Here is a 26910-nt window from a genome sequence, read left to right as displayed (position 1 = left end):
TCTCTAGGAAGTATATCTACTGAGGCCCAAATGAAATCAGTAGGAGCTGTACAAGTACATTATACAACTACTATACAGATTTGGAGAGGAAAGCTTCAGGCAACAAAAATATCCTGCATCAAGACAAAAATGCTAAGGAAACCAATTAACTAGGGCTATCTGAGCCTGACCTTCTGTTCTGGCTTTTTATCCTCCTGCAAAAAGATGGACTGCAATATGTTTAGTCCCTTCTGAATGACAGACATCTAGCCCAGTCATTCAAATAGAGTGAAAACTACCCACATGCATTCAATATGCAGCTGTTCTTATCACTCTTCTCTATCCTAGTAGATATCGTAGGATGTCATGTTGGGGGAGACCTCTCAATATTTCCTCCCCAAGCACACTTTTTCCATGCCTCTGGGATTTGAAACAATCAAGAAGAAAATCCTCAGTTAGCACTACTGGCATTGTGAGGGGTTTGCAAGACAGATGGCTGGGGAGAGCTTTTAAACTTCCCCTCCTATGACCAGTGATCTCCATTACACTTATGTTACGTTGGAGAAGAATAATAAGGCAGTATGTTATGTCACACACACACACACACATACACACACACACCCTATATACACTCACTACTATATCATGTGATTTAGTCCTGAGCATATCTGAGGGAAGGAAAAAGGAAAAATTGAGAGATTCTCAAAATGTGATTGATACCAAGTTGAACCTATATGCTTTCCTCACCTGGGCACAGGCACTGGCAATGGGTAATCAGCATCACCTTCTCCCAGCATTTCTTTTAGAACTTCAACATTTGCTAAAAAGAGAAAAAAGTAGAAATGTGTCAAAACAAGGTCCCAGGTGATAGGTTTTTACTTAACTAAGCCAAAATTATGCCCACCTTCATTTTGAATGATACATTTCACTATTTTTTCTACAGTATCCTCATTCATATCCTCATCCTCATCCTCATCTGAAAGAAAAAGAAACACACAAGTGAAAAAAGAGTAGTTGCAACTCTTTGTAACCTTCTAAGAATCATGACAAATCCAAAGTACTGCCCCTGCTACAACCCTTCAATCATTTTGATTTTGTCCTTTTCTTTCAATATGGCTCCTCCTCCTCCTCCTCCTCCTCCTCCAACACTACCCTTCTGTTATTTTCATTGTGCATGGTTTTGAAATTCTAGGTAATACTTTCATTAATCTTCTGAAATACAGGTGCTTATTATTATTTTTTCCTGATAGAACAATTGATCATTACATGAGAACAATTGATGGTTTATGTGCAACAAAAAAATTGAATGAATAATGAATGAATGTTAATTTTCACTGAGGAAAAAAAATCAGTTGTAAGGACTGTCTTACCAAAGGAACTATTTAATGAAGGACACCAAAACCTCTGGCAGGGAAAAAGCTCAATAGTAATGTTTAATTTCCATGCTGATGAACACAGTTTATTTTGAAAAAGCATACAAAACATGAAAGCAGGATGACTATGCAATAGGTTGGCAGCAATACCATTTCCGTTCCCCTGAAAACTGATTCTTCTACACTGTCCATTGAATGATATAAAATGCTGAGCCATATTCTCCTACATTTAATCATACCCTGTTATTATAACATAACAATTACTGTATATAATAATATTTTATTATAATATCTGTCAACTATTTACTTTGCCCCTTTCAGAAAAGAACTTAGAGCTTATCTAGACCAGTAAAATCCAGCAGCTTTGACATCTATCCGTCCACTTTACGTTTAGATGCATTCAATGAAAGAGTATCCAACTAGCCTCTAAGGTGAGCCATTCAATTCTAAAAGTGATTTTACCATGAGGATTTTTTTTCTTGATGTATAGTTCCTTGCCATTTTAAATTCACTGTTCTTCCCCTGTCTTCTGGGACAACTTGGAACAGTTCTGCCCCGTCTTGTACATAACCATCTTCAAGCACTTGAAGATACCTTTGGCGTCTCAATACCATGTTTTCTTCTTCAGCACACCCAGTGCCTCCAAACATTTCTCATAATTTTTTATTACATGTTCCCTATCCTTTACCAGTGACTTTCTTAAAACAAATGAAGAGAGGTCAGAAATAATATAATTTCTTAATACTGACACTTTCCTTTCCTTGATCCAATTTAGGATGTATGTCCTTCCTTCCTTCCTTCCTTCCTTCCTTCCTTCCTTCCTTCCTTCCTTCCTTCCTCCTTCCTTCCTCAACTGCATGTTCAGCTTGTGATCTGCCAAGATACACAGAGCAGTAATGTAAAATGGAATATGTAGTATATCATTGGTGCCATTGTCATGCACTTATTGGATATGACTGTTAACCAGCTTTGTATCTATCTAATAGAATATTCCAGCTCACATTTTGCCTTCTTCTGTTTAAGAATCTCCTGGGAGAATTTACAACAGCAAAAGGTAAATGCCTATATACTTTTAGCCAGCATTTCCACTTCTTAACTCCTGTTATTTCTTCCATTCTTTCTGTGATGCTGATTTTCTATTCCATTTCTTTCATTTCACAGTAGCATAAAGCAACTTAATCTCCTTATTTTTGTACGTGATATCATCATATAAAGAAATGAATGTTTTTAAATGTTAGTTTGTACATGAAAGATAGTAAGAAAAACTATCAGTATTATGGTAATTCCTGTTTTATAGCCAGTTTATTTCTCTGGTGAGTTATTCTTAGAAACAATGTGCCCATGAAACAAAAAAAGTATGCCTCTTACAACATGTACCACATGTTTATAAAAGTATAGGTTTAGAAAAATTGGAATGCAGTTTCCTATCACTAAATTGTTGGTGCACGCATAATATGAACATTGAAATCTAAGTTAATAAAGTCACATTTTGAAATCTCCTTAGTATCAGACAATTTCAAGACAAATGGAACTATTTTCTTCAAAAGAAGAGGACGAAAAATGAAAGTAGCACAAACAATACTCAGAATTTTGGAGAAACTGTTTTTACCTCTAAACCTTGTATCATTACAAGGTTAGTATCATTAAAAAAATTTCCATTAAAAGTATTAATTGCATCCTAACAGGACTCTCTGTTTTGGCTTCTTCAGTTATTACTGCCTATGCTGATACCACAACTCCTTTGGCAGCTCATGTCAAGTTGAATCATCTCCATTAATAGAAACAGCTCTTAGAACCTGGAGGGCCTCTGGGTTAAGACAGGATTGCCTATATTCACTACTCCAGTCCTACCCTTCCTATAGTCTGGTTCCAAAACCCATCTGGTTGGGGAGATTTCTCAGACATGTGATTGTCAGTATAATTTCACAATAATGCTAAATGAGCTGCAAAATCAGAATAGAAAAGAGAACTATGTACATTCTGTTGATGTAAGTTTACTTTGGTTCTGTCTCGGTTTACCTCAAATTATCAAAAGTGGTAGTAGCTACAACCCAACAAATGTTAGACTAGGAACTATGTTTCTACATTTTAGAAATAACAGTACTACTCACAGAGGTGCTAGTCAAATGTAGAAAATAGGTGGGAAATGCCGAACTTGAAAGAGGCTGATCTAAAATCCCTGAGCCCTCCACTAACCCAACTAACTAACTTGATTCCTTCTTGCATATCATCCTAAATCTTACTTGCCCGATAGAACGTACTGTTTTAAAGCATCATGCCTGTGATTTCAGAATTAAGTAGCAGTTTCTGGCTTGACTGAACTCCTCATCACAATTGAGTTGCAAGATGCTGCCAAGAAACTTAGTTTCTCTCTCCCCCACCCCACCTTCCGGTTACTTACCATCTTGGAGTTGCGTCAGTGATTCCTTGTTGTCAGAGTCAAATTCATTACTGAATGTCCGACAGCGGTATCCCTTTTTCTTTAGGATATGGCAAATGAGAAAGCCCGCAAGACCCATGACAAAGAAGACCAAGACCAGCAGGACCAGCATATATAAACCATACTGGTGGTCCACATCCCCATCTGTGGCGCTGCTGTGCTCTGACATCCGGAGCTACAAAACGGATGGTAAAAACTTTGAGATCCACCACATTTGTTGTTCCTACCGCAGCTATTAGGATGGTGGTGATTGCTGCTATTACTACTACTGTCCGTCACTCCACAAATGCATCCTAAAAGCAACATTTGGGTCTCTGGGTGATTATCCATCCAAAAAGTGAGGTATAAAAAAAATGAGAAAGGAAGGATCTTCCAGAAGAATCCTGCCTCTCAGCTACACTTAAGAAAACTCGTCCTCCTCGAGGTGTTTGGCTTTCCAATTTAAACGCTTTTGAAAACTGCGACCCCTCTTTCCTCCAATTCCCGTATTTACTTTTTTTTTTAGACAATTCCAGGTCGCTTGCTGGCTCGCGCGCCCGCGCGCTTTCCCGCCACCCCTTCTTTCCCGCCACCCCTTCTTTCCTCCGCACCTCTCACTCAATCCCGCTTCCTGCACGGCGTTTCCCAAGGTCGCTGCCGCTTTTGCAACATGCGATAATCTTCCTGCCTTTTGATCGCCTCTGTCTCGTAGGACCCCCAACCCCCATCTCCTTTTCCTATTTGGAGCAAGAGCTAGGGTGGGTGGGGGTAACATTTGCTAATGCCTCTCCCCTCCAGATTCCCTGGAATGACCTCCCTCTCTAGTTTCAGCCCCGTCCTTTTCCGGCACGCGGATTCTTCCCAAGGGCAGAGCGGAGCCTGCATTCGCGCTTTTCTGTCTTTGCAGCAACATCTCTACGTTGGAAAAGCAAACTCCGCTGCTGCCCCCCCCGCCACCCTCGCCCCTTCTTATTCTCTATCCAGGTACCGTACTCACAAAAAAGGAAGCCCGAGTTCAGTTGCGGACGTAGGAATCCAAGGTGAGCAATAGGAAGGACTGCAGCAAAGCTGCAAAAGCCCGAATGTAAACAAGTCGCCTTTTTAGGCTGCAACAGCCCCACCAGCCCACCATTTACCTATTTCCAGAACTGCCTGCCAAGCCTTCCTTGCCAGACTCAGCGCTGATCTCTGCATCTACTTGGCTGTCCTTCTGAGGTATGTCCCGCCGCAAAAAAATCTCTCCCCTCAGAATCCCCCTGTCCATGAGGCACTGCCCCCTTCTGTCATCAGTATTGTGCACTCCTGCTTAAGGTGCAGTACCCTGAATGCTGCAGCTTCTTCTGGTATACCTGAAGGATTCTGCTTTGGGTAAATCTATCCACCTTCATCTGTCTCCTAGCAACTCAGCATCTTGTGCTGCCAGATACTATTCTAAGCACCTTCTAGTCTCACCATCTTTGTGCCATTATGGGCACAAAGATGAAGAGCAGATGGCAAGCTATTTCTCTCTACCTCAGTGGCTACCAAGGCTTTTTTCTTTTTTTGCAGGAATAGCAGTTTTCCAGGATCTAAGAAATCTCTTTAAAATTTTAGTAATATCTCAAGAAAAGCCTGCAAGGACTCCCCTGGTCTGAGAGGGCAGTAGCTGGAAGGTTTCTAGAGGAACCACTATAGATAACTATGGGGCTAAGAAATAAGTTTATCATCTCTGCATATATGCCGTCATCAGGCTTATCTGTATTCTTATTCCTCATTTTTCCAATGAGCCTTTCTTATACCATTTCTTTTACAACCCTCTTCCACATGGTGTTCACACAAAAAAAAATCATTCATGTCGGATATAGACATCAGATATAGGACAGTCTACATACATAAAGACCCCATGGGAGCTGGAATTCTTTTTTTAAAATATTTTTTTAATTTTTTAGTTTTGCAATCATAAGTACTTAACAAACAATGTGTTGTCTGGGTCCATTAGTAATTCAGTGGTACATATTAAATTCCTCAATCTAGATCCAATACTACACCTTCCAGTGCTTCCTCTCTTCTTCCGGTGGTATACATTTTTTCACACTAGGCCAGGGTTAGGCAACCTTGGCTCTTTTATGACTTGTGGACTTCAACTCCCAGAATTCCTGAGTCAGCTGACTCAGGAATTCTGGGAGTTGAAGTCCACAAGTCATAAAAGAGCCGAGGTTGCCTACCCCTGCACTAGGCAAATACAATTCTTATTGCTATTAATACATATACAATTGAATATCAACATCTTTATCAAATTTTTCTAATATTATATCAATAGTGTCAGTTTAAAATATGTTTTCTAACCAAAACATATCTCAATTGCATTTGCACTTAAAATCCTTGTTCAATCAATATCCTGTTTTACCCTTTTTTAATTTTGATTTCCCATCGATGTTCAAAGTGTCTCTATCGCTTATAGTTTTCTCATAATAAGTTATATTTTGGTAACCAAAAGCTTCCCTTACTCAGACCCTCTTAGCATTTTCATATTTCCCTTCTCATACCAAAATATAGTATTCTAGTTGTAGATCTTATCTTTTTAGTTATAATAATATTTTTTTTCCTAACAATTATGTATTCTCTTAGCCATGTTCAAACATCTATTTAATAATATAATATCCCATCTAATGGGTCAAAATCTCTATTTTCTTCAGTCTTACTCTAGCTTTGCCAACTAACTTTCCAAGTCAATGCATTTGAATCATTAAATAGTTGTTCCTCTATTTTTGTGTATAGTTTGGAATAAGAAAGACAATTTGATTAAAGTATTTTTGGAAGAATGCTCAGCCCATTTATATTCATTAAATAGCCTCCCTCCTTCTCCAATTTTCCACAATTCTCCTAACAGCTTTATCTTCCGTTCAATCAGCTCTTCTTCCTTATCCTCAAATTGTTCTGAGATCTTGACAAGTAAGATATCATTTCCATTTCCGGTATTATCGCTACGTATTCTAATTCTTCATTTATCTGAGTCTGTCTGTTGATTCCTTCCTTTATGTCCTCCATCTTTGGATCTGCTTCCTCTAATTTTTCTTCTATTTTCTGGGTTACTAGTTCCCTTCTTTGTAGTCATTTTCTGAATTTGTAGGTTTAGATGAGAAGATTGTTCTTTTATCTCCTTCGCGTTATTTTTGGTCTCATCATGAGCTAAGGCAATTGTTTCTTGTATTGATTTCAACATAGAATTTATTTCTGAGATTCATCAACATTTTCTTGTTGGTATGTCAAGCTGGGGCTTTGAAGACAAGCATTAGGTATGGTTTTCTTTTACCATTTAAGGCTAAGTATGGAACATCCATTTTGTTTTCGTATGTGGTCTTTATAGTCCAATCTATTTAGGGTTTTAAAAAGTTTCAGTCAATTGTCATTTGAACTCCAAATTATCCAACCAGCCTATCAGTCCATCCTTAAGCCTCCCCTAAACAAATATAAGCAAAATTCAAGTTTTTCTGTCCAATGAAAAACATATCCCTTCTGTCCAGAGAAAAAAAAGCAATTAAAAGTTGTTCATCAATCAAAGATTTATAATCCAAAGTATTCCATCATCTCAATCAGTAATGCATGTTTCTTCTACAGGGAAATAGCTCCACAACATAGCTCTAAAAATCAGTATTTGTATTCATAATCCAGGCAAGCCAGTTTCAAAATAGTTTATTGTCTCTGCCAGAGAGATAAGCAGCCCAAGAGGGGTTTTTTCCCCTTTTCCCAGCTGCAGTCTCCAAAAGTGAAAGTTTCCAAGGATAACAAAAGTCTTATCCGAGTCTGGGCTTCAAGCCAAGTTTTCTTTAAGTATAATAGATTGTAGTGCCGTGGTTTGCCACTAGATGTCATTGACGCCACCTTCCAGTTTTTCAAATCCAAACTTATATTGCAAGCTTTTCAAGTCTTTTCTAACAAAGTCTCAAATTTAGTCCCCAAATTTCAAAGCTATATATATCTGCATTGATTCCAAATTAATCTTGTAATTTTCTCTGTTTTCCCCCAAGCAATTAGTTTCACCGCTTTTCTTTTCCTCAGGGAATGGGGCGGAAATTCCCCTTCTCTCTCTCATTGGGGAGAATTCTTTGCTTTGGACGGATTTTTCCAGGAAAAAGTCTTAAAAGTCTTAAAGAGAGGATAAAAATCTTACCCCGTTCCATCCACATTGCTCAAAGGTTGCTCATTAATATTTATTTTCTTCAGTTGTCAGCAGCTTCTGACTGGCCACACAAATGTGGCCAGTCTTTCCCCCACCAGTTTGGAGGGCTTCTTTGGATCAAAATGGAAGGGCCACTGCCCCTCCATGATCAATGAGGATCCCCTCCTTCGTTGCCTTTCTGGGGTGACTTTCGACCCTTTTTAGGGTCCCCAGCAGGGCAAAATCGAACATGGAAGACAGAGCCCCATCTTCCTGCGCCTATCACGCTGCGATACCTAATCAGAATGGGAGCTGGAATTCTGTATGGGTGTATGTTCAGCCCTACAAATTCATGGGGTGTAGCATTCACGATTGGTATTGAAAGCACAGATATTGGGGTCTAGGCTAGTGATATGTTATACTGGTATGGTAGTTCTGCCCCTTTAAATGTTATTCAGAGAATTACTAGATACAGTACTTAAAAGAGAACAACTTAACCTACAAGTTTTCATAAAACTAGATTTGTTAAGTTCATATATGTGCAAATTTAAAATTAAGGGAGGTTTTTGTTTGTGCCATCAGATCAGTCTTGGATAAGTTACATGGAGAAGTTCCTGTAGCTTTCTTGCCAAGATACACAAATTGGTTTGTCACAGCCTTTTCTCTAGGGCTGAGAAAGAGTTACTGGCCCAAGGTTAGCCAGATGGCTTTATGCCTATGTCAGGACTAGAACTCAGTAGTCTCCTAGTTTCAATTCTTTAACCACTACACCTCACTGGATTTCAAAAGAATCTTAGAGTTTCATAAATATAAGCAAAAAGAACAGTAAAATTGCATCTGAGAATACAGTATGTGGATTCCCCCCCCCTCACCCTGAATGATTATAGCATTTGGCTCCCCTGAACATTAATAGAATTATAAAAATCTCCAGCAATACAGTTAGATAAATTAAGAAATTGTAAGTGAATGGTCTTTTTAAGAACTACTCAAAAATTTAATCTGCATAGATTAAAGAAGTGGTAGAAAGGTTAGATAGAAAATGGGGAAAATAGAACTATGAATTGTTAAAAACAACTTCCCCCAGGGACTTGAAATGGGAATAACTATAAGGGAACATTAGAGAAAAGAGATTAAAGGGTTTTTTTCTTCTTGATTATAAAATGCTTTTTAAAAATGTTTGCATTTTCTGGCAGTACCAGGATGGCAGTACCAATATGCCAACAGAAATGTTGTATAATCCACTGCAAATATAGAAAATATTGAAAATAGGCAGAAGAATGCTATGAAGATCTGTAGCACTTATGATATATGCTTATGAATTTACATGGAATATTCAGGAGAAAGAATGACAAGATACAATGTATCAGAATAATATGTTTTTCTAAGCTTTCCCACCTGCTGTGAAGACTAAACAATAATATAAGAAGCATGTTTTGTAAAAAATATCACCATAACTTAAGTTTTATATACACTTTATACTTTTTCACTTTCTACAAAAGTGGGATAATAATAAACATTTTTATTATGAAGATCATAATAATAGTAATAATTAAACTTGTACAACACCCAATTCTCATTGACTCTGGGTGGCTCATAACAATTAAAGAAATTAGAATAATAATAATAAAAAAACTAAGAGCTTATGATAATGATGATGATATCTGGATTTTTTTCCTGTTGTTTAGAAGAGCCATAAAGGCCTCATTTTTCACTCAAGTATTTAATAAGGAACAGCTAAAACTCCCCCACCCCACTTCATCATGCTTGCCACCTTTGTCTTTATATTTTATTTATTTGATAGTAATTCTGTATGCCTCCCACTGATACTGTGGCCTTAGTGTTCTACTATTAGTAGTAGTAGTAGTAGTGTTCTATTACTACTATTAATTAGTACTAAATATACTAAGGAAGTAAATTTTCTAGAACGCATAATAAGGGTAAGCTTAGATCCAAGAAGGAAGAGACAGACTTGCATTAAGGTGAGTTTTGTTCTTGGAATAGTTGACAAGATCCAGGACACAGTTCAAAAGATTTATGTTCCATTTTTTTTCCCCACCTCTAGTTGATTGTAAACTAAATATGACCCCCAGCATGATGGGGGTGCAAAAAAAAAAGACAAATGAAGATTTTGACCACATTAACAGAAATATAAATTTCTAAATCATGAGTGATTGGAATTCCACATTATTCTATGCTGGCCACAATGCACTTTTAAAATTTTTTATCCTGCCCCTTTTTTCATATAAAACTCCAGGCAGTTGAACACAGATATACTTTCTTCCTCCTCCAGATGAGTTGGGCTGAGAGAGAGAGAGAAAGAGATTGGCTCAAAATTACTTAGTCAGTTTTTCATATCTAAGTTGGGATTAGAACTCAATCCTACTGTAGTTTCACTACATCAGACTGTTTTTCTGTGACTTTGGAGTTTTCTGCCCACTTCCAAGCCGCCAATTTAAGAAGGATTCAGACAAACTATAAGTAGTTTGAAGAATGGATTTGAATATAATTAGAGGAGCCTATGAAAAAAGGAAAAAAGCAATTGAGAAGTTTAACTTTATGAAAGGAAGACTGAAGGGAAATAAGATACCCCTGGAAAGAATGTTAAATGAAAAAATGTCTTCATCATTCCTTAAAAACAGGACACAGAATATGAATTTCAATTTCATGAAGACAGATTCTAAATGAAAATTAGGGGGAAAATCCTATAGCAAGAGTATTCTGACAGAGGATTCAATTGTTCAGACACTGGTGGGTTCTCCTTCTCTGGATGTATTCAAGCAGAAGTAGAGTCACCAGATACTTTGATTTTGATTCCTGTACAAAAAAGGAGATTGGACTTGAAGGCCTAAACAGTCCCTTTCAATTCTATGATTTCATAATTCAATACATAACTGTAATCGTAAGTGTGGTATTATAGTTATCTCCAGTGCTTATTTTGTAAAAGAAAAAGGTGCCGGAACTCACACGTCATACAACCCACCTTGCCTACCCTACAAGGTTCCCTCCAAAAAAGGTGCTGGAACTCCATTCTGAGGGTTCTGTGACAAAAAAGCCCTGGTTATCTCCCATTCTAGGTCACAAACATGCTGCCAGTTGTACAATTACAAAACTAACTTCCAAAATGCTTTCAAATACCACATTTGACCAAATATCAATCACATTAGTTATGCCTCCTGAAAGTTCAAGAGGTAGAAAGCACATAATCTACAGATACAGAAGGATGCACAGGCATTGATACATTATGGACAGGAAAGAATGCAATAGCTTTTTCGTGATTGCTCATTTATCTGTTTTAGGTAGCATTGGAGAACATCATATCTTCATTCAGCCATCACCTAACATTGATCAATGAATTGGTGCATAGCTAATATATTGTTAATGAAAAAATGTATCATTGGTGGGTGCTAACAAGGTTACACCACTGAAATATCTACTAATGTTGCTATGTTATGTAATAATATAATGTGCCCATTAACATTAGTGCATTGTACCATACATTTGTTCAGTTTAGCTACAAAGATTTACTTATTTATTTACTTATTTACTTCTCAATAATTCTTAATGAAATTTTGGGGAAATATACACATAAAAATGCATTGTTATGTTTTTCCACATTTGATAGGATTAGGTATCTCTTCTCTTCATTAAATACTCTTTTTCCTGAATATTACATCCAGTTTTGGTCACTACAATATAAAAAAGAGAGCAGAGAAGAGCAACAAAGATGATTAAGAGACTGGAAGCTAAAACATGAAGAACTATTACAGGAACTGGACATGTCTAGTCTAATGAAAAGAACTAAGGGTGGTATCAGTGTTCCAATATTTGAGGGACTGCCAGAAAGAAGAGAGGGGTCAAGCTATTCTCCAAAGCACCTGAAGGCAGGACAAGAAGCAACGGATGGAAATTAATCGAGGAAAGAACCAACCTAGAACGAAGGCAAAATTTCCTGACAGAACAATTAATCAGTGGAACAGTTTGCCTTCAGAAGTTGTGGGTACTCCATTATTGGAGACTTTTAAGAAGAGCTTGGCTACACCATTGTCCGAAAAGGTATAGACTGCTTGAGCAGGGGTTTGGACTAGAAGACCTCCAAGCTTCCTTCCAATTCTGTTATTCTGTTTAATTCTTTTTCCTAGCAAAAAATTCACAAATTGGACTTTAATAATAAGTTTTTTTCCTTAAAGTAACTATTATAATATTCTGGTCACAATTTATCTAATTGACATGCTCAGTTGTCGTTGATCCTCTTTTAGTGTTTATTTGTTATATGGTTCATCTAAATCTATATGAAGAATGGTAGCCTTTGTTATGATGTTCTTACTTGCATTACTTACAACTCCATAAAGGATTTTAAATGTATTCAGCTAACAGTGAAGAAAAAACAAAACTCAGAGCATTATGTTCCGATTCATGACTGGAAATCTTCAGGCAATAGGGATTCGAAAAATAGTGCAAAGGAATCACTGTTATTATTTACATACATTCTGAAGATGTATGAGATTTTGTTATTTCAAAGATAAATAACCTAAAGCATCAGGATCATATGTGAACTTTAAATCTATTTTTGCAGCCCCTATTCTCCCAGCACAATGCTGAATTTCAGTAGCATGTTGGCTGAAAAATAGCATGATCCCTGAAATTTCAGAGTAAAATACATTGAAGTTAGACTTTAAAAAGTATAACAAATTTTAAAAATTTAGAAGCCATTGTACACTATATCATTCTTTTCTCTTCTTTTCTTCCTCTTTTCCTTATGTTTTGTATTTCTTCCAAGGATGTTAGCACCTTAACATGTACTTTGACAATAAAGGTTTGTTTGTTTGTTTGTTTGTTTATTTATTTATTTATTTATTTATTTATTTATTTATTTATAATTCCAGTGCCTGTCAGTACCTGATAATTATTAATCTCTTCACTGATCAATTAAACTATTGCTGATCAGGTTTTTATGCCAATTAAATTCTTATTTTCCATCTAGTCAATGCAGCAAATTGTATTCTTTGTATTCTTTTGTTCTACCTTCTGTTAACTAACTAATCTCATGACTTTGTTTCTTTTATAACATGCATATTAGTTTGATATTTCTCTCTCCACGTATGTCTCTATTCTTTGCAAGATCATAAGCAAAACTTTGATTGTCTAAAGAAAGACTGCAGTATTTTCTTTGTATCACTTGCCTGTCATTATTTCCCTTTTTTCAGAGAATTATATTCTCCATTATGATGTGAACTTATTATGTTTAGCAAAATCCTATACATAATCACATAAGAGAAAAATCCATGGAAGTTACTGTCCTGTCTATAACGTTTTAAGTGAGACAGTAGATTGTGAAGGAGCCTTCACCAGCTGTAGCTCACTCTGCACATAATATGTGAAATAACGGAACACAGAGCACAGTTTCCTTATTGCATTGACTTTTTAGTGAATTTGAAATTCGTTCGCTACACAGTTAAACCAAGTTTATATAATACCTCCTGCATTTAATTTTCAAGACTGCTTTAAAGCGACAGACTTTGGCTTTTTCTAACACATCCATTTTTCTCATCACATTTTAAAACAAGCAATATTCAGCTTGAAGAAAAATTCTGACAAAAATCAATATGGCTGTACTTACTACACTATGAAATTATATTGAGACATAATTAGGTTATTAAGCTACAGTCATTTGTTTTGTTCTAATAGACCAGAATATCTGATACAGTCCTAATCCAAAGGCATGTCACATTTACTTTTTACTTTTTATTTATAATTAATAAACTCTATAGTATTTCAGTACTAACAGGAGGACAATTTGTGGGTTGAGAAGAAACAATATTTCTTACCTCTCTTTCTGGCAAGATGATTGTGCCATCTAGTTCCAAAATGCAGTTAACTTTCAGAATATGGGCTAACTTTATCTCTCTCTTGCACCTTGCTGATCTGAAGTCCCCATCACTCAAAGTCCAAACAGGCAGCAAAGTGGGGAGAGAGAGAGAGAGAGAGAGCCAGGGCTTTTTTTGTCATAGAACGCTCAGAACGGAGTTCCGGCACCTTTTTTGGATGGAACCTTGTAGGGTAGGCAGGGTGGGTTGTATGACATGTGTGAGTTCTGGCACCTTTTTCTTTTACAAAAAAAGCACTGGAGAGAGCTATATATAAAGTGACTCATGTAGCTTAATTATGTACAGAATTAGGTACTTTTAGGTACATAGAAATCAATGAATTTATGCAAATTAACAGCAAAATAAAGATATTTTACTCAAATAAATATACATTTGGTATTGGGCCAATATAATTATGAAACAGAATTATGTGCACATAAAATAACTGTTGTGAATAATCTTAAGTATTCCTGACTAGGAAATATGATATATTGTATTAATTATTCTGCAAAGTGTTTTGAGGAAAAATATAACTACGCCAGTTGGACATTATAATTAGTTCAGATTCAAAATGAGATGCCCATTTCTCTGGGCTTTTCTTCTGAGGGATTAATTTTAATTCTTAATATGGCAGTTATGCATATTCTCTTAATCTTTGCCTTGGATAGCTGAATTAAAATATTGACTAACTAGGCACAGTATAATATATATATTTCACAGGAATGGCCTTGTTCTCTGAAACTTCGTTATTCCTGTAAGGCAATTTTTAAAAAGATGGGGATACAACTAATAACCCACCAATGGCAAACACAGATGTTGATACTAAACCTGCCAGTTGGAATACAGCCTCTCCACAGGAAGGTTCCATTGTGGCCAAATAGGGAAAGAAGGTGTAAGGTCCCACCCCAATCCACGTCTTAGGAAAGAAGAACTCTTGGAGACAGAATTGTCCAAAAAGGAACTTTTACTAAAACATAATTGTCAGTGGGAAATCTAGACAGGATCTGAAAACTGTGTTACAGGTTGGTACTATTAAAGTGTCCCTGAGTGAAACCCCCTCCCCTCAGTCCATTTGGTCAGTCCCGGATCAATTAAGGTTCAGGTGTCAAAACCTTCCAAGGGAAAAGGGATCTTCTATGCCTTTATGACATTTCCTTCCTCCCTTTCAGATTCTAATCGGAGATACAAATAAGATCTCTCCCCCCCACCCGCTCCCTTTCTTTGTTCTTCTCAGTTCAAAGGTTCTTCCCCTGGTCTAATGACGGCCTCCAGGCAGGCTGAAATAAACACCCTTGCAACAAATGGGTAAAGGTAAAGGTTCCCCCGCACATGCGTGCTAGTCGTTTCCGACTCTAGGGGCCGGTGCTCATCTCTGTTTCAAAGCCGAAGAGCCAGCGTTTGTCCGAGGACATCTCCGTGGTCATGTGGCCATGACTAGACGCCAAAGGCGCACGGAAGGCTGTTACCTTCCCACCGTAGTGGTCCCTATTTTTCTACTTGCATTTTTACGTGCTTTCGAACTGCTAGGTTGGCAGAAGCTGGGACGAGTAACAGGCACTCACTCTGTTACGCGGCACTCGGGATTCAACCCACCAAACTGCCGACCTTCTTATCAACTCAGCGTCCTAACCCACTGAGCCACCGCGTCCCCTAATGGATAAGGATAGCCAATTAACATCTTCTCTTCTCCTCCTTGGGAATGGCAGAATCCAGTAAGGGATGTAAGATTTTAGAACATACAGATAGGGATTTATGAATGGGATATAAATGGATTCTGACAGAAGGCCTGAAAGTAGCAAAAGAGAGGAAATCTATGAAATAACAACACTCATCTCACAGCTTCTGAAATAACTTTGCTAAGCCAATGATTACACAAAAATAGTTGGCCCTGCCACAATTTAAACCTCTAAATAAAAATGATCCGTGGATCCATTTGTTGAGAAAGATATAGTTTGTTAGAGATCAAGTGTATTGCAGTAGTGCAGTATCGCAAAGCCAGAACTGAAAATCGTACACCAAAATCTCGAAGTTCTACTTTTCTCTCCCTTAATTGTCATCTCTCATTACCCAGCCCTGTATAACCAATCAGGTTCAGGCAAGATGTTTTCGTAACAGTCAGCCCAACTGCAGTTTGGTATGCTACTTCCTTCCAGCTGAGTGACCTTGAAGCAGTGATTTGAGGAGATACAGCACTTACTTTCGTTTCCCCCTCCCCATAATTCATGGCAGTCTGTCATCCCATAGCAGCGAAGTATAAGCAAACATAAGGTGGCAGTTGATAAAAATCTTGCAATGGGCCAGGAACCTAACTTGGAAAAAGCATTTACTTTGCTACATACTACAGAAATATTAAATGAACTAGAGGACATTTGTGTAACGGTTCAGTCTATCACACATGTTCCCCTTCCACCACTGAGGTGCAATTAGTCTTGAATAACCAGGGAGTTCAAGCATGCATTGCAAATTCACCTGAGAAATATTCTGGATTTTGGAATGTGTGTATGTGATGTGGCTACATTTATTATGAGAAAGCTTTCTAAATGCTTCCAATGTGGTCTCATAAGATATAGAAAGATGCACAGAACTCTAAAGCTGAAATAATGGTCTACTTAGATGAATATCAATTACCTTATGAAAATATCAAACTAAATTAAAATTTCTTTAATCACAATGATCCTATTCCAAGCTCTATTGTAAGACAGCATCATGTAAGCATTGCAGAAGGCATCTATAACCACACTCATTGATGTCACTGTGATTGCTCATTTAAACTACTTAAACAAACACCAAGGCAAATCCCTTGTTGCACTTATATACGCACAAGCAGCAGATGTTTTTTTTTCTTAACTACAGTACAGAACATCTTAAGGTTATTGTATTTGGAACTGTTGGCAGTAAAAACCTCACCCAGAAACAGAGCAAAAGGAATAAATGTGGAGTGCACACAACATCATTTGCCTGTAAGCAAGAACTGGTGGGATCATAAAATAGAGAAAGTTATAGAAAATGATAAAGTTAAACTGCTCTGGGACTTCAGAATTCAGACAGACAAGCACCTGCAACATAACACCTCGGACTTAACAATTGTCGATAAGAAAGACAAAAAAAGTCTGGATAGTGGACGTGGCAGTGCCTGGAGACAACAGAATACACAAGTCTCATCAGAGAATTCAGACGAAGAGTATCTCTCCCATAAAAAAATATGGTGATAAATTACAGAAATCCATATCAGCTCAGTTCTCACTCAGTTTAATGCAGTAGACGTTGGAGCTCCTGGACATCTGGTGAAAAATGGGCTATAGGACTCAGGACTGTTGGCTGAGCAACTGGGCCAAAAGCTGCAGAACTACTAGAAGAAAAGGTGTTTACCCAGTGGTTGGATTCAGCCAAGTTGCACCAGTTTGGCAGAACTGGTAGCTAATTTTTTGTTGCCCAGGCCCAGAATGGACTTCTGGAAGTGGCATCCACACAGAGAACCGGTTGTTCACATATTTGAATCCCACCACTGTGTTTACCCATCACAAATGTACTTTGAAAACAAAGAAAGAACAAATTTAAGAACAAATGGATACAAAGCCAGAATTGGGAAGACAGCAATAGATAGCAAATGTTGCCTATTGGTTAGCTGCTGCAAGAAGATTGCACACTTACTACAAATAATGGAATGATAAAGTAGCAACAATAATGCATTGGAAGATATGCAAGAAATATCATTTGCCTGCAACCAACAACTGGTGAGACCATAAAATAAAGTTATAGAAAAGGAAAAAGCTAAGTTGCTCTGGGACTTTAACATTAAAAAGGAACCTGGCACTATAAAACCACAGATTTAACAGCTGTTGATAAGAAAGATAAAAAAGTCTGGATAGCAGTACCCGGAGACAGCAGAATAGAAGAGAAAGAACTGGAGAAGATAACAGGACACAAAGACCTACAAATAGAAATAGAAAGACTGTGGTAAAGGCAAGCAAGGGTAGTACCAATAGTAATAGGCATCTTGGGTGCAATCCCAAAACAACTGGAGCACCACTTGAACACCATTGGCATTGACAAATTCGCCATTAGTCAATTGCAAAAGGCGGCCTTACTAGGAACTGCTTCCACCCTGTGACGATATCTGTAATACCATCAAACATCCACATCTGCCTATCCCAGGTCCTTGGTAAGGACTCGATAGGTAGACAAAAATGCCAAATCCAGTCTGAACATCTGGCTGACTGTGCGATGATTAATAATAATAATAATAATAATAATAATAATAATAATAATAATAATAATAATAATACAACCACATAGAAACACACTAGATTCTTTCCTGAGACAGGGATTAACCTTTTCCTGAGCAAGATCGAATAAAGAAATTAGCCCATCAATAGACACTGCTCCACGAATCAGAAATGACAGTTTTGAAACTATCAGAAATGACAATTTAGAAAACCAAGAAAAGGTATGCTTGGAGACCATTCTTCCTAGCTAGCCGGTGATTCATGCTGAATTGTCACTCAACTTTGATCTCTGTGATTAAACCTCTCTTTCCGGTAGCTGGTTTCTCGTTCTATTTATTCTTCAACCACTGATTACAGAAATCCCAGCTGGAAGAACCCAAACAGGGAATTCCTCCCAACATAATATACATGTGATATGTCATGTAGGGTTTAGGGTCTCAGGAAACCTGTAGGCCAGACATGTCAAACTTGCGACGACACATGATGTCATGCAACGTATCGGGACTGTTTTGCCATTGCCGGCAATGGGGTGGGTGGGGCTTCCACGTGATACATCTGGCCCACAGGCCAGCAGTTTGACACCCTGCTGTAGGTGAGAATGTAACCTCATTGTACCTCATCCAATGGCGAACATGGAGGGATGGGCGGCCGGTGTAGGCAATGTATAAAGATGTTGATTTGAGATGATGAACTTTGGAGAGAACTAAGTTGGTGGGGTTTTTATTGTATTTTATTGGGGTTTTACTATGTATTAATTGTTTTTTTAGTGGGCATGTATTTAATCATTTTTTAACTTTTGTAATTCTGTGTTTTTTATTCTTGCCCTGTTCACCGCCCTGAGTCCTTCGGGAGAAGGGCGGTATAGAAATATTAATAAATTAAATTAAATTAAATTAAGATAGCTTGTCCCCACTTATTGTAATAAACTAAATAAAAAGGTCTTCACTGTGTCTTGGCTGGTTATTGGTCAGGCAAATTTACTACTGGTTGCAAAGGAAAGTAGCCCAAAGCATCTAACAATATATTAGTTTTCATTTTTGATGAAAAAGTCAAATCCTTTATAACTGATTTACTTTCCTGGCAATGCACAAGGATTCTAGGTCGGGCCTTCGCCACTTCCTGCAACCCAACGACTCTGGCCTTTCTTAATCCCTCCCTTCTGTCTAGCTAGCAGCAATCAGGGGTAGGCAACCTTGGCTCTTTTATGACTCCTGGACTTCAACTCCCAGAATTCCTGAGCCAGCATGGCTCAGCTTGGAAACCTCTCCCTTCCCCTCAGCATAGCTGGCTGAGGAATTCTGGGAGTTGAAGTCCACGAGTCATAAAAGAGCCGAGGTTGCCTACCCCCGATCGAGCTGAATTTACAGACTCGAACCTCTGCCTTTTGAGAGCATTTTTAAAAGTTGACAGAAGCGAGTCTTCCACTTCCTATTAGCGCTATTTAAAATATTTAAATATAATTATTTAGAAGTTGGGCTGCCAAAATCCAGATGAAACCTAGGTCAGGGGTAGGCAACCTCGGCTCTTTTATGACTCACGGACTTCAACTCCCAGAATTCCTGAGCCAGCATAGCTGGCTCAGGAATTCTGGGAGTTGAAGTCCGTGAGTCATAAAAGAGCCGAGGTTGCCTACCCCTGACCTAAGGGGAAAGAAAAGGTTTTAAAAAAATAACACAAAAAACCTCGGTACAGTCGCTTAGTGATCGTTCAACTTTGGGCCGCTCAGGTGCGGCAGCCTTGTTTAAATAAAAACAGCAAACCAAACCGAGTCCGAGTCTGAGGCATGTTATCTGACTAAGAAGCAACGCGATTCCTCCACGGACCTATTTCTCTCCGCTACGTAGCAACTCATCCCAACCCCAGACCAGATGAAGGAGGCGGTGACCGGGCGCCTGCGTGCAGGGGGAAAAAAAAGAAGGGCCTTCCTTCTCTCCGGGTAGAGCGTCCGCGCGTTGCCTAGGCGACGCGGTGACGTAAGCCTGTAGGTGGAGGGACGCAACCGGGAGGTCACTGCTCCGCACACAAGTCCTTCCGAGGGTGGAGGGTATGGCGAAGACTGTGGCTTATTTCTATGATCCCGATGTGGGCAATTTTCATTACGGTGCGTGCGCAGCAGCGGTAATGGCGAAGTCTGGGGATGCTCGTGCTTTCTGTAGGGGGTGCGATCGAGCGAAGGCTATCTGGTTTTGTTTTTTTTTCCTCGGTTGAGGAAAGGACCGGACTTTTCCCAACAACCACGTGCTACAGTTTCTCCTCTTGATCAGAAGGGCGTCGGGTTTGATTTGGTCCTTGCCTTTGTTTTTGTTTTTTGCGGCAACGCTGGAAAACAACAAACAAAAACCCATCAACTTCCTTCCTTGATTTGAAAGATCGCTCTTCTGTGCGCGTGTAGGAGACCTGGCAGGAATCATTTCACGCTACTACATCTTTTGAGAAAAGAGAAGTCTTTCCGGGTGCTCTTAATTGCCTTTGAACTGCTCCTTCGTTTTATAATAACTGCAGTCATATTCATCGTGAACTTAAGAATTTTGTGCCTTTCAAAAGCTTGCTTTAGTTCTTACGGCAGGGCTTACTTTTCCGCGCGCACACATACACAATATCAGTGACTCAACCAACTTCTGTTTCAGAGTAATACATCTAATGATATGGATTTCAGCTTGTGGTTTGCAAAAGTCCAGACCGCCTAATTTTTGCAGTCCAGATCCGATAGCTTAACATATACCGGTAGTGGCATGCTATTTATTCCAAGTGGAGTATAATTGTATATGTATTAATGTGCTAGAATTCAAGCTTTCTGTAAGAGTGCCTGTATCTCCATCTATGAAATGTTAGAGGGTGTGTGCGGAATCATAGATTCTTGATATTATTGCACAGAATTTTATCAACTATCCATGCTTTTTATTTTATGAAGGTTATTGCAGTTGTTTATAGAGCTCCAGGGCCATCTCAAGATGTGTACATGTAAATTGCTGAAGATCACTGTGAAAAAAATATGGTTGCACCAGGGAACTTGTTTCCAAAACAAGACAAATATGTCTTAACTGTCTAGATCCCAGTCAATGAATCAATAGTCTTTTAAAAGGCCTCCCACTTTTAATTTCATATTATTCTTTATTCTTTGAGGACTTGTGGTAATGTTAGGTAGATTCCTGTCCTTCAGCTGTGGAGACGTTAATAATATGTGTTTCTTCATATTAGGAGCAGGACATCCCATGAAACCACATCGGTTGGCATTGACACACAGTTTGGTGCTACATTATGGACTCTATAAGAAGATGATTGTAAGTGCTTCATGTGCTGAACTTAACATGTTTGTGTTTAGATAATTATTACTAATTTTAAGGAATTTATATATGTTTGCCAGCATGCACCATATAACATAGTTTTAAGAATAGTAAAACTCCCCTGTTACACAGAATATCACAAAGCAGGGATCCATAGTTTGGAATGACATTGTGTACCAAATTCAAAATTATGATATACTTGACGTCTTTTGTTTCTGTCAATTTCATCTAAGGAAGATCTGATCCCACCTTCCTTTCCCATGGGAAAAGATGGTTCAGTATCCTCCTACTGATTGGCAGAAATGCCAGAGTTCACAGCTGCAAGTAGTTATATTACCCAGTCATACAAACTGCCAGGAGAGTCTCTGATCACCTGTTTACTCTGCAGGGAAGGAAGAAAGTTCAACTCATTAAATTGCATTGACTGCTAACCACTCTCTTGGCATGGATGGTTAAAATAAATGTATAAATTAAAAGCAGTATTATGTGGCATATTATGACATTAGTTTTGTGATTTAGAATCTAGCTTGTTAAACATATAAATTGTAATCCCACTGTAGATCTGCAATGTCTCAAATGTGTTTAGAAGTCCTGGAATTCTTGATTCATGTTCACAAGGTACGTTTTAGGTTTGAATCCACTCTCACCCTTGCAAATTCACTGACAGAGAAATCTGCAAACTAACAGTACAGTATATAAAAATGATTACATGTTCATGGTAACATCATGACACAAACTCCAGTCTTACTTACAGGGCAGTGTTGAAGCAAGTACCGCAGTTGTGGCTTTTGTATAATGAGACTTAATTTGTTACTGAGGAAAGCAGAGAAGGCTGAATATCCGGTAGTGGCAGGCGAAAGGCAAGTAGGAAGAGAGGATAAAAAAACAATTACAGAACACAAGACAAAGAATAAAGGGATAAATAAGTAGGCAGAGTAGATAATTATGCAACATTAAAAAGGCAGAGAAGAAATGGATAAATAAAACTCACAAGAAGACAAGGAGGGAAAGGATCACAAGAAGGCAGAGAAGAAAGGGATAATAATCGAGCACTCCATGACAGGTTAAGAATGAACATTTAAGTCTTGCATTTAAGTCTCACTCAACACTAAAAATTTGAAATTTGACATTTTTAAATGCTAGAATTTTAATTTTTAAGCTAGACATTTTCCCTAAATTTTTAAATTTTTAAATGATCTGTTATATCAAATTTCTAAATTGGACATTTTTTCCCTTTTAAAAATTTGTGATAAAACCTATATTTTCATTTTCAGTTTTTTTTAATCCACTCATGGAAAAAGCAACTGATACTACTGTGTTTCCCTGGTCTTTTTTTTTTTGCCTCCAAAAGAGGCACCAGATCTTATTTTCGGGGGATGTCTTTTCCACGGTGTCACCTCGCAGTGGTGGCACCAACAGCTCCGCCCAGCTGGCCTACTTCTGCGGCTATTAGCGCACGTCATCCCCAGGCTCCATTTCACCATCAGGGGCCTTCAGGAAATGCCTCTGCCGCTAAGAATGGAGCTCTGTATTGATGCGCATGGTGCACCCCAGCCTCCATTTTGCCATCAGAGGCTTTCTGGAAAGGCCTCTGCAGCTGAGAACCGAGCTCCAGGGAGGCACCATGCGCATCAATCTGGAGCTTAGTTCTTGGCTGCAGTAGCCTTTCCTGAAGGCCTGTGACAGCAAAATGGAGGCCAGGGGGTGCTATACGCATCAATCTGGAGCTCCATTCTCAGCTGCAGAGGCATTTCCTGAAGGCCTCTGATGGCAAAATGGAGGCTGGGGCTGACGTGTGTGCGTGAGTGTGAAGAAGTGGCCCGGTGAGGTGAGGCAGGTGTTGGGGCATGGGAAGACTGGCTGTAACGGTAAACGGGAGTGGAGTGCATGGGGTAGCCCCACCCCCATCCTAGCTTAATTTTTAGGCATGCGCCTTGCCCCAAAACTAGGGTTTATTTTTAGGGTAGGGATTATATTAGGTCCATTCCCAAAAATCAAGCTAGGGCTTATTTTCGGAGTAGGTCTTATTTTGGGGGAAGCACGGTTTTGAGATCTGCAAAACATGTTCCATATAAGACCCAGAATATATATGTACCAAATATAAACTAATTGAGTTACTACAAGAAAAACAAAGGATCTAGAGGAAACTCTAAGCATTCAACCTACAAAAGGTAAGTTAAGAAACTTTAAACTTCACAAGATTATGCCCAAACTGGGGAAAAAATGGAACTCTGATTTAATATATGGTGAGAGGAGCAAGATTGCTCTGTGCACAAAAGTGGAAGGATGTCTCGATTCCTACCATGGACGAATGGTTACAAAAGCTGATGGAATTAGCAGACATGGCCAAATTGACTGCTGATAAAAGAAAAGGATATTAGTACCTTTGTTTTTACTTGGAAACCACTTCTGGGCTTTGTGCTTCAGGTGGGAAAAAATGATGTTATGATTTTGGATTTTACTGATTAGACTGATTTGCTGATATAGAAATGGCTAGTGTATACTACTATAGAAATGTAAAAAGTTGAGATTTGATTTTAATGTCTGATTTTACTGCAACAGAGAGAGTTGGAAGTCAATGCCTTTTGTTTCTTTCCCTTTCTTCACCCTTTTTTTGTTTTTCCTTTTTGTACTGTTGTCCCCTGCTATTTGCTTTTGTATTTTCATATTTTATGTTATAAATGAATAAAACTAATTAAAAAAAAGATTATGCCTAAACTGAACATAAAAATAACCAAACAACTTCTAAAAGAATTGACCTTCTAAATAAACCTTTAGAAGAAGACAGATAGAAACATGTCACTCATAGAAAAAAACAGCCTAGTACAAAACCCCTGTCCAACCCAACCTCTGTTGCAGCCCCACTGGAACTGAGAAATTGATTTCATAGATTTCCCCTGGAAGAAAACACACAGACACCTAGAAAAGAAGCATCATCAAACATCCCTAAAAAAAATAGCATCAGCAAGTGCTTCTGTGATAGGTAGAAAAATACCCGAAACCTCCCTAGAAAAAAAAAAGTCGAGTGTTGGTGACAGGAAATTAAATTCTCAAGGGGACAGAACCAGCTGTCTGTAGACCAGACAGTCAATCTAGAAAGGTATGTTTTCTCCCTGGTGCAAAAATCAAAGATGTGGCTGAGAATCTAATCAAAATAGTAAAACCCACAGATTACTACCTTTTTCTACTATTACCCATAGAGACAAATGACAGGGAAATAAACCTGGAAACAATATTGAGTGATTACAAGCAGCTAAGGAGTTAGTTGCACAAGTGGCTACCAGCGTAAGATCAACATCCAGTAAGAGTACAAAGGATTCTAGAACTAAACCACTAAAGGGTTGGTGTCGCCAAAAGAACTTTGAATTCCTGTACCAGGGTCTGCACTACCTCCAGGATGGGCTTTTGGCAAAGGATGGGCTGCACCTCACAAAAACAGGGAAGAATGTTTTCGGAAAATGACTGGCACAACTTATCAGGAGGGCTTTAAGTTAAAATTGAAGGGGGAGGGTGACCAATCTCTAGGATCTCCAGAACCTAATTCCAAACAACTCCCCCCCCCAAAAAAAATAATAATGAGTTAGGAGTGGTGGGAAGGAAGAAAAACACAAACACCAGGAAGCATACCCAGTCAGACATAAAGATCTCAAATGCACAAAGTTTGGGAACAAATGGTGAACTTGAATTAATAGTACATGAGTATAAATATGTGTTTAGCGGTGGCTCAGTGGGTTAGGACGCTGAGCTTGTCAACCAGATGGTCAGCAGTTTGGCGGGTCGAATCCCGAGTGCTGCGTAACAGTGAGCGCCTGTTACTCGTCCCAGCTTCTGCCAACCTAGCAGTTCGAAAGCACGTAAAAATGCAAGTAGAAAAATAGGGACTACTACGGTGGGAAGGTAAGAGCGTTCTGTGCGCCTTTGGCGTCTAGTCATGCTGGCCACATGACCACGGAGACGTCCTCGGGCAAGCGCTGGCTCTTCGGCTTTGAAACTGAGATGAGCACTGGCCCCTAGAGTTGGAAATGACTAGCACACATGTGCGGGGGAACCTTTACCTTTACCTTATAAATATGATATAGTTGCAATTACCAAAATTTGGTGGGATAAAACCCACGACTGGAACGTACTGATAGAAGGATACAATTTGTAAAAAAACCCAAGCCCTATAAAAAAAGGAGATGGAGTTGCATTCTATGTAAAAGATGACTATATTGCTATAGAAATGCACAAAACCAAAAATGAAAATCTAGAATGCATATGGATCAATATAAAAGAAAAAAAATGACTGCCATAGGTGTATACTACAGGCCACCCGACCAAGGAGAGAAAATAGATCTTTTTTTTGCTAACCAACTAACCAATATATGTATGAAATACACTACAATAATGATGGGGAACTTTAATTATCCTGACATCAACTGGAAGACTAATTCTGCATCAAATGAGAGATCATGCAGGTTTCTGACCAACCTAGCTGACAACTTTGTTGTCCAAAAGGTAGAGGAGGAAACTAGAGGGACAGCCATACTTAATTCTTACTGACAGAAAAGAAGTGATAGAAGGAGTTGAAATTAAAGGAACCTTGGGCGAGAGTGACCATGTCATACTGGAATTCAACATAATGCCAACGCAAGCAATAGAACATAATCATGTTTAGATTTTAAAAGAGCTGATTTTAACCGACTCAGAGCTTGGGAAAGGTTCCTTGGATGAAAATCCTAAAGGGGAAAACAACCAAGAAGCTCAGGAAACTCTGAAAAATATCATCATAAAAGTCCAGTCCAGCACAATACCACTGAGAAAGAAAAACAAGGCATCCAAGAAGAAACCAACATGGTTGCACAAAGCTCTTTCTGCTAAGCTTGTAAGCCGCCCTGAGTCTTCGGAGAAGGGCGGGATATAAATGGAATTAAAATAAATAAATAAATAAATAAATAAATAAATAAATAAACTGAAAGACAAAAAGACTAAGTACAAAAAATGGAAAGAGAGACACATAACTAAGGGAGAATATCAGCAAATAGTCAGAATCTGCAAAGATAAAGTCAGGAAAGTAAAGGATCAAAATGAACAAAGATTTGCAACAAAATGTCAAAGATAATTTAAAAAGTTTCAACATATAAATAAGAAAAAAGTCAAGGAAACATCTACTAAAGAGAGAAGATGGCAAGCAAGTGGCAAGCAGTAGAGAGAAAACAGAGCTGCTTAACTCATTCTTTGCATCAGTCCTCACACAAAAAGAAACTATACCCCAACCTACCAGTAATATAACTGTAGCAATAGCACTTAGGCGTATATATTACTTCATAGTGCTTTACATCCCTCTCAGTGGTTTACAGAGTTAGCATATTGCCCCCAACAATCTGGGTCCTCATTTTACCGACCTCGAAAGGATGGAAGGCTGAGGCAACCTTGAGGGGGTGAGAATTGAACTGCCGAACCGCAGTTGGCCGGCACTCAGCAGAAGTAGCCTGCAATACTGCATTATAACCACTGTGCCACCACAGCTCTGTAACAGATAGAATAGAAATAAAAATTAAAATAAGCAAGAAAATGGTAAAAGAATAACTGTCTGATCTTGAAGAATATAAATCACTGGGACCTGATGGATAATCGATTTTTAAATA

At 38.5% G+C, this 26910-nt stretch overlaps 2 protein-coding genes across 10 annotated transcripts in view; one reads left to right on the top strand and one right to left on the bottom strand.

Annotated features, from left to right (window-relative positions):
* The window catches only part of RELL2 (RELT like 2), a 32650-nt gene extending 18892 nt beyond the window's left edge, over positions 1-13758 (bottom strand). For 5 of the 6 annotated variants that reach the window (XM_081324976.1, XM_081324980.1, XM_081324977.1 and 2 more), the window contains exons 1-3: positions 3754-4293; positions 884-955; positions 727-799 (exon numbers count right to left, since the gene is read on the bottom strand). In XM_081324976.1, coding sequence (XP_081181102.1) covers positions 727-799; positions 884-955; positions 3754-3961 — 353 coding nt within the window. In that variant the 5' untranslated portion in view covers positions 3962-4293. Of the gene's footprint in view, positions 1-726; positions 800-883; positions 956-3753; positions 4294-13734 lie in introns of those variants that run through there. The other variant, XM_081324975.1, reaches the window with a different exon arrangement.
* Positions 13759-20038: 6280 nt separating this feature from the next.
* HDAC3 (histone deacetylase 3) overlaps positions 20039-26910 on the top strand; it is a 37839-nt gene continuing 30967 nt past the window's right edge. For 2 of the 4 annotated variants that reach the window (XM_081322703.1, XM_081322700.1), the window contains exons 1-2: positions 20042-20100; positions 21198-21280. In XM_081322703.1, coding sequence (XP_081178829.1) covers positions 20046-20100; positions 21198-21280 — 138 coding nt within the window. In that variant the 5' untranslated portion in view covers positions 20042-20045. Of the gene's footprint in view, positions 20118-21197; positions 21281-21843; positions 21902-26910 lie in introns of all 4 variants that reach the window. The other 2 variants (XM_081322702.1, XM_081322701.1) reach the window with 2 other exon arrangements.

The sequence above is a fragment of the Vipera berus genome (genome assembly GCF_964194415.1).
Source record: "Vipera berus genome assembly, chromosome: 3".
Taxonomy (NCBI): Eukaryota; Metazoa; Chordata; class Lepidosauria; order Squamata; family Viperidae; genus Vipera; species Vipera berus.
The sequence above is the reverse complement of the archived record's forward strand: the minus strand, read 5'-3'. Positions and strand labels throughout refer to the sequence as shown.